Source organism: Phoenix dactylifera, chromosome 1, assembly GCF_009389715.1.
Source record: "Phoenix dactylifera cultivar Barhee BC4 chromosome 1, palm_55x_up_171113_PBpolish2nd_filt_p, whole genome shotgun sequence".
NCBI lineage: Eukaryota > Viridiplantae > Streptophyta > Magnoliopsida > Arecales > Arecaceae > Phoenix > Phoenix dactylifera.
Genome location: NC_052392.1, coordinates 22,069,042 through 22,081,983, shown reverse-complemented (window position 1 = coordinate 22,081,983; position 12,942 = coordinate 22,069,042). Strand labels below are relative to the sequence as shown.

General features: G+C 39.9%; 1 protein-coding gene across 1 annotated transcript; it reads right to left on the bottom strand.

Moving 5' to 3' along the window:
- Positions 1–1,450: 1,450 nt before the first annotated feature.
- Positions 1,451–12,797, bottom strand: LOC103711508 (probable E3 ubiquitin ligase SUD1). Its single transcript, XM_008797675.4, has 9 exons — positions 12,345–12,797; positions 9,642–10,337; positions 5,975–6,754; positions 5,679–5,890; positions 5,175–5,549; positions 2,986–3,143; positions 2,723–2,886; positions 2,481–2,627; positions 1,451–2,251 (listed from the first exon to the last, which is right to left on the bottom strand). The coding sequence occupies exons 1-9, from the start codon at positions 12,630–12,632 to the stop codon at positions 1,727–1,729; spliced, it is 3,345 nt and encodes a 1,114-aa protein (XP_008795897.1). The 5' UTR covers positions 12,633–12,797; the 3' UTR covers positions 1,451–1,726.
- Between the last annotated feature and the right edge of the window lie 145 nt (positions 12,798–12,942).

Sequence of the window (12,942 nt, the reverse complement as noted above, 5' to 3'; positions counted from 1 at the left end):
ATACTCCCGGCAGGAAATGGATTTCCCCTGATCCCTCAACCTATCCTCTATAGGATGAGCACAAGCATTGCTTTAAAGGCTAGAATTGCCGAGAGAAACCAGATATTTTTGGCTCATTTTGCGACATTGGCAGTCGTTTTGATTTGTCCATCGCCTTCCTTTCGTACCTCTTCAGCTATTTGGTGATGTTTCGAGACTTGCACTTTCATTAATTAAAATGTCAAATAAGATCTCTCAACCGTTCCTTTGTACATATTCGACTTCAGACAGTGCTTGATTGGACATATTAATATATCGTGATGGTTGTGACATATAACTTTAGTACACAATGGATCCATGATAAACATTACGTCTCCAAAGCCGAATTTAAAGTTAACCCCACCGAGTTCTCCCACCTTTGACTTGGAATGGTGGCGCTCCCACCTTCCTCCTCCCATAAAACAAACGAAGGTTTTGCCACCTTGTGCATGGAAAGTGTCATGCACGACTAGTCTTTGAAAACAGTGTGTAAGTAACAGCATCATCTATTGGCACCTGGCTCACTTGCTCTCTCTCGGGTTTTTTTTTTTTAATAAGATACTGGCACCAAACTCATTTGCTTTCATTTCGAGACAAAATAAGCACATGCATCTCTGTTACGCTCCCCGTCCATACAAAGTAATGACAAGGCTGTCCTCTTGATATGAAAAATCCGACACCTGTTACTAGATAACAATAATTTCGCAAACCCACTCTATCAAGCCTGCTAATCCGTTGGAAAGTTTTGTTCAGTTCAAAATGTTGATTTAGCTGCACACAGCCCTCATTCTAATCCTAATAAACACAGACTTCGCTCCCTTATAAATGTGTCTTATTACCTTTGTTTAATTTCTTTGTTCGAATGACACCCAATTTGATGTCACTGAAGTCATCCGTATCAAATGTTTCAAAAAGCTCCATTTTCTAAAAATTTAAGTGCATGGCTATATAAATATTTTGGCCATGTTAGACATGCATTACATTATTGCTACATAAGTTTACTATAATTATATACTATACTAATGCTTTTATGAAGGAAAAATACTTTGGGGTGATTTGAGATAACAAATCATGGGATTTGCATTAGTGCCCTTATGCATTGCAGCAAGAGAACCATTCATCCAAGCAGAGCGGGAACCCCATATTGTTACCGTTTTACTCTTGCTTAGATGATATTATGACATAAATTATGACAATTTCTTGTCTTCTTAGTCTTTTCATTTTCTTAAAAAGATGGATGCAGAGTTACATGCGACACAAATTATGACTATATAATCTTTACATTTCTTTATTTCTTGAAGGTTTTGCCCAAGTTAATTTGATCTTCCCTGTTTCCCAAACTACATGTATCCTGGGCTTGCAACTGGCTTGCACTGGAAGCCTTGACACTTGGCCGATAGCATATCAAACTAATTCAGTGACACACAGCATTCCCCATAATAGAAATATTGCACACTAACATTTACATAGCTAAAACATAACTCATATTTAGCGTTCTAACAGACCAGTTTCCTAACTGAAACCATCTAAATGCTAATGTGTTAAAAACTCAGTGCCTCCAAAGTCTCACATCACACGACTAAAGTCCATGAATACTTGGGTGCAGAGCCTATTCACATTTACAAATAGCACTTTTTATCTAGCGACAAGGATGAAATACAATAACAAATTCAAACAGCAGCAGCAGCAAAATCCTCTGGAGAAACTCTTATATGGCCAACCTCTGTTGGTGGTTAGGGCGCTGATTAAGTCGTCGATGCCTAAGCCCATCTGCTTCTCGTTCATGCTGTATCAGAGCAGCATCAGCTGGGATAATGTCTCGGTTATGTGGAATGATCTCTGACTCACTGCTTTCCTCTGGAGTTTCCTCCCCATAGTCATGCAACCTCCGGCCTATCAGATAGCGGTCATCCCTTATGGAATTGTGGAGGTTGGTGAACCAAACGTGGAACCGCCTGGCACAGAAGCACACCATACTGACAAGGAGACAGCCCAGCCAGGCAAACCGGTACACAGCAGAGTTCACTATTAATGGGTAGCCCAAGACTGGGAAAATGCCCTTGGAAAACACGTAAGGCACACAGAGAGCAGTCAACAGCTTTGAGACAATTGGTATCACAATCTCACGCAGGACCCAAAGGCCCCTCAGCCGGAAGAACCCATCCTCTCTCACCCTTTCAAACTTTCTACGCCAGCTTTCATCTACCAATGGTGCCATCTGCTCCAGCATGACCTATAACAACAGAGTACATTCAATATGCTAAAAATGCTAGAGGAATGTGATCTCTCTGCCCAAGTGGTTTACGGTGCAAATCAATTTGTTTAATTGAGACTTTAAACACATGACCCACACCAAAAAAGAGAAAAAAGAAAAAACATAAAGAATATGATAAAGCTATCAAACATGAAGCTGCAGGTACAAGCGAAACTCAACAAATAGATAAAGATAGTAGTAAGCGTACCAGTCTAGTCCATATCTTGAGAAATATCAGACCCAAAGCCCAATCCTGGTATAGCAGGAAGACTGGGCTTTCATCCACAGGCACCCTCATTGGTACAATCACCAGAAGCTCAAAAAGAAGGCCAATCAGCACAGGGATAACAAAGATCTGAAAACAATAACATAGGGATATTTTTGAAAAAAAAAGAGAGAAAATTTTAAGACAATTCTAAACGGTCAGCCTGTGTGATATTATTCACTTACCCATATAGAAAGTAGGGCAGAAATTTTGACGACAATAACATACCACTTCCAAATCAGCGATACCAGAACATGTGCTCGCCGGGTTTTAATATATTCAATTGAGTATCTGGTTCCAGCAACAACAGCCCAGATGATGTAACAACCAATACTGAATGCAAATAGATCTGAAAAAAGAAGCAATCAACATGTTGATTCCCCATATGATCAAAAACTGACCAGTGATGAAATATTGCTTTGATATTTTTCTTAAGCATAATTATTACCATTGCACTTGATACCATGAGTAATTGGAAGGCGAGGGATGGCATTAAACAGCATGCGCCCAAGTGAAATAGGCACAACAATCAATGTGGAGTTAAAGAGCAGAAGAGTCATCCATGCCAACATCAGCAATAACACAATACGGAATACAAAACCATACCTGCCAAGAATTGAATAAATGATTGTCAGATTAGATGACAAGGCAATACACTAAAATCACTGTTTTCCCGAGAAAATTGAAGTTGATAAGCCAATAAAAGATGCATAAAATCTACAGAAGATAGATTTTACAAGAACCAGCAGATAAAACACCTGCAGGAAGCCCAAAATAATAGTCTTGCATTCAATTATCCACTTAATCATATAATTCCGAACGGCAGTTATGATGTAACATTATTCTGATCAAAGCCAGTTTAATCATGTTTTGTTTATCGAAATTGGAGCATTCAGTTATCTACTTAATCGTATAATTATGTTCAACTCAGCTTACTAATGATAGTTATGGTGTAACATTATTGATTTAATCCAGTTTAATTGTGTTTTAGTAGTTGAAATTGGTCACACCATATTCTTCAACCCAAGTATCTTTCATAACCAAGTTTTCGTATAAGTAGTCGATTCAACGCTTTTGGTTTCGTGTACATGGAAAGAAACTATTATTACTTTATAAAACAATAGCGCAAGTATCCTCTACAGCATATTCAACATCCCAGGGTCCCCCCTCGTCATCCACCAGATCAACTAATGCCTAAAAAGCTTTTCAAACATTAATCTTGATAAGATATTTTAAAAAATTCAAATTAACCTAAATGCTAATTTTAAAAAGGTGAAATAAAGGTGAAAGCCGCAAAGATATTGCAGCAATGCCAAGAAATCGTTATTAACATTAAACGTGATAGCACAATATATTACTCTAAAAAGGTCTGCAGGAACTCAGTGTCTCCTAACAGAAGTTTCAATGTCCTGTTAAAGTCAAAAATGAGGACCCAAGGAGACGAGTAGGCTCTCTAGCAGCTTCCAAATCATACTTCCAGAGATTTAGTGCATGCTCATTTATAGCAACTTATCAATGATACAGTGCCTATCATTCTCTCCTGAAAGGTTGGAGACCACTCCTAAGCAAGGAGGGAAACATACATATATATCCACATAAATAGACATATACATATACACACACATATATATATACACATTATATATATATACATATATATACATATATATATATATATATATATACACACACACACACACATATTTAGGATAAAGTAGAGCGACAGAAAATGGCTTATGCAAGAAGAATCTTGTTGAATTTACTTAAGAGGAAAGTATTTTCTGCACACCACCCTAAAAAGAAAATGATTGACAAAGAAAACATATAACTAGTGCATGGTACAGGAATTCTGTCACGTATATACATATTAGGCCTTCCTCAAGAAAAAGTTATTCTATCAATATCTAGTCACATATGAGTATAGTACCATAATTATTTTTTTGGTTTGCTGCCCAGTAATCTCTTTCATTCTTTGGATGAGTATTTGATGTATATCATAAACTTTATACATGGGTTCCATATTTTTCCAGGCTAAACTCAACAAAAATGTTGCACCTTTTTAAATTTAACTCTTCCTCCCATGCCCATAACGATGTCCCTCCAAAATAAGAATCATCTGTAGATACAATTTGAGATTTACATGCACATGAACACATCTGGAAGCAAACATGGATGGCTTTAATAATTCCAAGGCATAAAGATTTTAATTGTTCATTTGTTTCCTGCAACTAAACACATGGTCAGCCAATCAACTTAAAATGATCCAACTCTCATCAAGCTCTAAATATTTGAAACTACATGTAGATGGTACACCAAATTCAAGTGGTTTGGTTAGTTCACAGCCATAGATCAAAATGAACCTTTTATTTTATTGTATAAAAACCATTCACTAAATGATCATTTGATACCAGGTAACAGGTCTCCAAGTTAATATTCATCATTTCATTTTATATGGCACTATTTAACATATAACTGATACATGTCAGGTGTCTTAGTTTCCAGTCTAGCTTCATGTTTAACTTTTTTCTATACATGGAACCCCTACTGCAAGCATGAGTGATGTAAAAATTTATATATGATTTGGTGCCCCGATGTGCGTGTAAACATGTGCATATCAAACTGTTTACAAATGCTTACTCAGAATCTGTTTGATCATCTACATCAAAATCTTCAGCAACATCAGCATTTCCAATAGGATGACCTCTCCTGTTATGATCATCAGCAGCAATTAACCGTGCCAAAGGCTGGTCAGGCTGCCCAACTCTGCCTTGACGTGCATCATGCATTCTATCCTGTCTTGCTAGTTCTCCATTCCCAATTTCCTGCCCAGCATTTTCCTCAGGTCTAGGTAGTAGGAAATCAGTTAAGCCAAGAGCCCAGCCAACAGCCGTGAACCAATGATGTAAAAGGGATTTAATTGTTGCTCGCGGTTTGAAATGCTCAATCGCAAATGGAATACAGATTTGGAACAGAAGCACATCCGCAGGAATCTCAGTAAAAGGGTCAAAAACACTGCACTTGCATAAAATACTAACAGAATGAGAGAAAAGACTACAACAACAAAAAAAAGCATTAAAATAAAAAAGAAACAAGCCAAAGAACTGTTCCCTGGTTATTGAATAAATAAAATAACAAACTTACGTGATGTCCAATGGAAACATGGAAGGTGCTAATTGCATAGCAAGTTTGACAGGTAAGAAGACTAACATCACAATCAAACTTCCATAAACAGCAACAGAAAGCAAAACTCGCCGGGCATGTTTATACACAGGGTCATCAATTAAATCGCGAAATGGATTATAATTTGGATCTGCTGGGTCCCGAAGAAAATATAGAACTCCATTTCTCAAGACCTATCAATTATAACTTTATAAGAACGAGGGGAAAAAGGGCCATAACAATACATTAAAGAAATAGCATCAAAAATTAAACCATACCCCTCGAAGAAGGCTAACAAAAATGCTTATCTGAAGCATGTAAATGATTCCAACAAGCCAATGGATAAAACAGCTTGCTAATGGTGACACTGAAAAGAACTCCACCCTTTGAGAAATTGTTGCACCCAGCATCCTTAAAGTACATACATCAAGCCACCACCCACACATCAATGGAAAGACCCCAAGTTCAATCACCAGAAGAAAAGCGACTTTAACCATAGTCATCAGATGTCTCATTGCTCCCACAAATTGTCTGAAAAGAGATGGGATCGCCTCTGCTATTGTAGCTATCCCATAAAGCCTCTCAATAATCAGGCGCTCACCCTTAGCATATCGAATCAAAGCGAGGAGCCCAAGGTAGAAGAACACCATAGAAAATATAAACATATATCCAACTGCAAGTGTAGTGACATCTGAAAGACGTGAGTAACCAGCAAATGTTCCTTTCAATAGATCTGATGCAAGAGGCGTTCTAACACTATTTGAGACTTCATCCAGTCCAGTGGCATTTACTTTCAAGGATCCTGCAACCACATCCACCACGTGCCCAAGTACGCTTGCGTTATCACTTTCAGCTGACAAGTTCTTTACAGCAGTAAGTGCATTCTTCAAGGTAATGTTAGCCAAGGAAAGAGCAGATTCTGTAAGAGGCATGACCTTTGCCAACATCGGACTAGATGCAGATGAAAAGAACCATGATAGATAGTAGAGTACTATCCTTCCCAATGAAAAGGGAATAAAAACTACTACACCCAGGAATATTGCATTGCTTGCCAGTACCTGGGAAAAAAATTATTCAGAAAAATTTATTTGTAAATTAACACAGCGCAGCAACATAAAGCATCAGCTTACATATAAGCTACATACAAGCTAGACAATTCACATGGCAAGGTAATATAATCGAACATTTGTAGGAAGTCGGGTGTGCAAAAAGTGGGAAGTTTCATGAACCACTGCAGTTTTAATTTGAGAAGAATACAAGGACAAAGATCAGAATAAATCAGTACAAATAACAAAAATCTGCACATGAAATGCTACTGCATAAAGAATTTTTTTTTCTCTTCACTGTCAAGTGTCTAGATTCTTCTAGCGGCATACTATGCCAGGACTGCAATCATCACAAGTTAAACACTGCCAAGATAGAGGTCTAAACCAAGCAATTGAAATCCCATAACCAAAATTATAGGATAAGATCAATTAGATTTTCTTTTTTTCATTATCATCATTGTTAAAAGTCTATCATGAAGTTAGATAGGGATTATAATTTTGAAATGCACGCAATTAGTATATAACTACATCTGCCAAACTGCTTTCATAAACCAAGCCTGAACTAGGATCAACATCGGCAAAACCGACTCGAACCAATCGGTTCCACCTGTTTCGAACCGTACCTGGCTCATCAGTACGGTTCCGACTCAAAAAACGGGATGCCATCCTGAAGGCGGAGAAGGAGAAGAAAAGAGAGACAGAGCGAGGGAGGGAGGCAGAGGGAGAGGACGCCGGCAGAGGCCGCAAGGGGGCCGGCACCGGGAAAGAAGGAAGCCTGAGAGAGGCGGAACGAGAGAGGAAAAGAGAAAGACCGGGGGAGGGAAGGAGGGAGGGACACTGGCGGAGCCCGCAAGGGGGCCGGCGCTAGAGAAGAAGGTCGCTTAAGCGGCCGCTCGGCAATCGATTTGCCAACTTCACTTACGAATCGTGAACTAAAAAATTTGAAAATTCGTAAGTGAAGTTGGCAAATCGATTGCCGACTTCACTTACGAATTCCCAAATTTTTAAAGCGAAACAAAACAGAGGTCGGCGCCAACCCCCTCGCGGCGTCCGTCGAGGTCCGCCGAGCTCCGCCAGCGTCCTCTCCTTCCCTCCCCCATTGTCTCTCTCTTTTTCTCTCTTGTTTGGCCTGTCCCCCGCCCGTCTGTTCGTTGTGTCCGTACGGGCCCGGCCCGGCACGGCACGGAGGAGGCCCGCGCCAAGCCGTCCCGCCGAAAAACTGGTACAGGGTCCGGTATCGGCTCCTCCAACCTTGACTAGGATACAAAATCACCAAAGATGCCATGAAAGAAAACAAGGGCTAATTTTCTTGCAAAGAAATGATTGCAAGGTCCATTAAATAAATGGATGATGGATGAAAGTCCTCCAAACACAAGAAGAATAAAACAGCAATTTGACCCATAATACTGCATGCCTCAAACTTTGGGCAATATTTGGGGCCCAACCAAGTGAGCTAAGGATAAAATGTTAATGTGGATATGTGGTAAACTGAAAATAATAAGATAAAAAAAGAATGCATTGCAGGAAGCTTCAGATTGGCGGCAATTAAATAAAAAGTAGTAGGGAAACAATTAAGATGGTATAGGCATGTGACACAAGGAAGTGAGGAGGCCCTCATTAGAGGAGGCATTCATTTTTGTTTTAAGGAGTCAGCGTTCCATGAAACAGAAGAATAGTGGGAAAACTGAAGTTGACACAAATACAAGCTGATTCTAAAGAGCTTGTAGTGATGCCAAATGTAGGACTAACAAAAGGGATTCAAAAAGTGATATAGTAAACAACTTTCAAAGGTGTAAGCAAAAGCATCAATAAAAATCTACATCGCATAGTAGAGTTGTCCCCAAACTGACAAATCCAATCTAGATGAATCAAATTATAACCATCACAGCAACAATAAAGAAATGAATGCTTAAAATACTGACAATTTTAGATCACAACAAACTTCTATGATATATGAAAATTTTTGGCACTTGGAATATGTGCACAACAATTTATGCATCCATAGAGGCAACCATGTGACCACAGAAAACACTTTGATGAATTCAATCAATTGCCAATCCTCCTTGTTCAAACCAATTAGCTATATGCTCCACCACACACAATCCTAGGCATAAAACTAGGGGTGCATATAAGTCGAGCAGCTCGAGCTTCACTCAAGTCCAAGCTCGACTATTACTAAGCTTAAGCCAAACTCGAGTAGCTCAAATAGTTTTTTAAGTCAAGCTCGAATAGCAAAATACTCGACTTAAAGGCTCGTAAGCCTAGTCGAGTATATATATTTTTGATTATATTATATTTTATTTATAATATGTTATTAATTGAATATTTAAAATATAATATTATGTTATATTTTGTTTTAATCATATTTTTTTAATTATGACCAAGGCTCAAATTCGAGTCGAGTTGAGTCGAGTCGATCTTGAGTATTACTCCTTTGTTTTTGACCAAATCAATTTCGAGCTTGGATATTAAAGCTTGATAAGTCTCAAATATTTTGAATCGAGTCGAGCTCGAGCCTCTAGCTACTCATCTTGGCTCAGCTTGATTTTACCCCTACATAAAAATATACTAATTTGATGCAAGATAATAATACAATAACATCCCTCTGGTCATGGGATAGATGTGATACTCCAAGATCCACTAGTCCCAGGTTCCATGTTACATCACCACAATACAATCATACCCTGTAATAAGTTATGGTTTCAAGCATAAACAGCCAACATAACAAATCAAAACCATTTTTTTTCTTAAAGAACAATATCACCTTCACTGACAAACCAAAATATAAAATCAGCCAACAAATGTTCGATGAAAAGAACAGTAAAATCAATTAGTCTTCTTCAGTCAAGAAAAGCTAAAGGTGTAACATAAGTTCAGCAGCACAGAAACATGCACTTACTGTTATAGCATTTTCCACCAAATGGAATACAGGCCCTTGCATGCCAACAAGCTCATCAAATGGTACATCTTCTGCACCATCTGCATCGTCCAATCCATCAAACATCTGTTCAACATGTGCTTCAAGACGGGCAGCCTGCATTTCCAACCGCGCGGCAACATTTTCTGCATTTCTTCTTATAAGTTGACCTGCCCCAGCAATTCCTTGGGCACCACCTCCATCTTCAGCATTCCCATCACCAGCAGCTATCCTATTAGCAGGGCCAGGAAATCTTCTCACAGCACGAGCGCCATGCCTTTCATGACCTTCATCATCCCTTTCAGCATCATGTCCTCCAAGTTCACGGAGGTGTCTAAAATAATCCCTTAATGACGTTGCCCCAAGAAATATAAACACGATGCTAGCAGAAAGCAGGAAGCCATGTAAGCAATCAGTGAGAATCAAAGGTGCAGATATGTGGCTCAAAAACAGCCTTTGAGCTTCACCAAGACTCCTCACAAACGTCAAACGCCATATCCAAAATGTGATAAAAGGTATTATAAGGAGCCAAACAGAAAGAACAAAAGCAAGCCGGAGGAAAAATTGCAGGACATGACATGCTTTCATGGTCATCCCAACCACAAACTCCTGGAAGGGAAGTCTTGCAGGGGCATTTTCAGCATAAACAGGGGAAAAAGAAAATGTATGTTTACACACCTGCAAAGCATACAAAAAGCATTGACAAGAAGCCTGGTCAATCATCACTAAATAGTAAGCACATTAAAGTGTTGAAACATAAAAAAAAATTCACCCTGGAATAGTACATGAAATCTTAAAGAAGACAAGACGAGCAACAAATCTATATGACAACATCAAAGAGGTTGACACATGTGCAAGCACTCCATGGAACACATTAGTTGGCCCACATTATGTCTTCTACTATTATAATGGAAACTCAGGGGATTCGAATCCATCCTCAAGTTTGACTCAACACCTGGCTTGTTTCTATCATAAGTGTGCAAGTCCACAATGGGGCCCATCAAGAGTACATGACACTGCAACTGCACCCTGGAATAAGCATCAATGACTCTATAGTGAATGATGAGTTATCATGTACCAAAACATCTTCATGTAATACTCCACTATTCATGCATTGCTCTGCCTTGAGTCTAAAATGGCACAACATTTGCTTCATCCATTATTTTGTCAGATTTTATTTTCTTTTTTCCTACTCTATCCCCAGTTCCATGGTCTAGTATATTTAACTCATACCCCACATGCACCGACATGCAAAATGCTAGTGCTTCACTAGTTGAAAAACAAACTGGAGGTTGTGGAGGCCATAGTTTCACTTGAGGTGACAAAAAAAAAATCCTCTTGGTGAAGATTTCCTCTCTTTACACCTTGAAGGTTTAAGCGCACGAGATAAGAACCTAGTCAAGAGACAAATCTATGATTCGAGCTAGATCCGATTTGTATTCAGGAAATAAAGATGAGAATAATCCTTTATGGAGCCAAATACATAATGAAAATAGATGACAGGAGAGTCCTATGCAAGGTCTACAAAAAATGATGTTAATAGTCGATCCAAATACTCTCTCTTAGTTTCAATTTCAACCATCAGCAACTTGAGCATGAAGACGTGTTGGTCTCAACCTTACAAGAATGGCCTGGTACAAAACATTTAGTTACTGTCTTTCAAATGAGAAACAGTCTCTTCAGATTAGAGAGAGAGAGAGAGAGCTGTTACCTGAATGCTGGTTTACAAGGTTACATCTACCAAATGAAGATAACATCTCTTGTAGACAAGACGCAACTAGATAATGGTCTTCTGTCGAATAGACATGGTTGATCAGTATGCAGCAAAGTCTTCCTAATTGGAAATTATACCTTGATAATACTGCAGATCAGCAGTGGGATTGCTACAGGCTCCATATTGGAAACCTCAGAGTATGGTTCAGCAGTTCATGAAGCGTTAGAGGTTAAGAGTCATGCTAGCATACCTTAAAAAGACAGTGTGCTACATCAACATAATGGACATAGAAGATAATGTGAAATAGCAAGTCTTATGCAAACAAAGCAATATGACCACAACAATGTTTTACAAGGGTTTTATATCATCAACAATTCAACAATCACATCATCATCGATCATGATCGAGTATCAACAATTTTTTATTGGTTTGACATTAAAAAAAGGGTACATGTAGGGCATGAAAAATTTTGTAGTTGGCTGTGAGATTCAATATAAATGAAAAAGATCTATCCTCCACTTTCAGCAACCAAGTCGACTTGCAACACTCCTATTGAGACTTTTTTGAAAAATTATTTAAATAAATTATTGCATTAAAGCAAAAAGAATCCGAACCATAGATTGATTGATCTATGGAACAGATGGGAGATTCGTTAACTAGATAGATGATCAACCAATAGCCATACAGACTATTATTTCAATAATATTCGCCGTAGTTTGATAAAGGACCGTTGAAACGACCGCTTTCCATATCCAAAACCGCGAAAACGTTAACGAAGTTCGCGAGATCCGCATCGCGACCTCCAAACACGATTCGTAAAAGGGACGAGATAAGAATCAGAACTAACATCCGACGGAAAACAAACCTAATTACAGCACCAGATCGAAAAGATCAAAGGAAACCCTAAAACCCATCATCAGGAAAGAATAAAGGAATGGATCGATAGAGACGAAGAAAGAAGGGTTCGGTACCTCGCACTGGCGAGCGTTGCTGTGGTTGAGCCACTGGAGGAGGCAGTCCTGGTGGACGAACTTGATGCTGCCACTGCATGCGCAGGGGTAGCGGAGCGGGTTCCCGGCGTCGCCGGGGTTGCGGCAGATCCGGCACACGTCTCCCTCATCCTCCTCGTCGTCGTCGAAGCGGGCGCCGGCGCCAGCGGGGCTCACCGACGGCGACGCCGGCTGGGGCGACGAGGAGGGGCCGGCCCCGTCGGCGGGGGAAGGGATAGAGGGCTGGTGCTCGGTGGAGATCTCCTCCATGGGGCGCGAAGCACGGGCCCTCTGGTGATCGGTATATCTCTTTCTCTGTGCTCCTCCTTGGCTCCTCCTTTCTGATTTGGAGGCGAGGGCAGGGGGTCAAAGAACGGAAGGATGCCAATAAGCGGCCGATGGCGCGTGGGGAAAGAGAGAGGAAAGGGAGAGGAGGGTGGGATTAGCTAGGGAGAGATATGTCCTGTGGACATGGAACTGGGTCGAGTTACCGTACCACTTGACAACGGGTCGGGTTGAGCCGGCCAAATGGACGGGTGCGCCGAGGGCTCTGGCTTCAAGCCAGCTCTTCTGCATCTCG

Bases quoted from the DNA above. Each gene is read 5' to 3' on its own strand.
- LOC103711508 (XM_008797675.4), bottom strand. From the start codon at position 12,632: ATGGAGGAGATCTCCACCGAGCACCAGCCCTCTATCCCTTCCCCCGCC. The intron at 3,144-5,174 runs GTAAGCATTTGT...AATTCTTGGCAG, and splicing joins GATGATCAAACAGATTCTGA to GTATGGTTTTGTATTCCGTA. The intron at 2,628-2,722 runs GTAAGTGAATAA...TATTGTTTTCAG, and splicing joins CTGCCCTACTTTCTATATGG to ATCTTTGTTATCCCTGTGCT.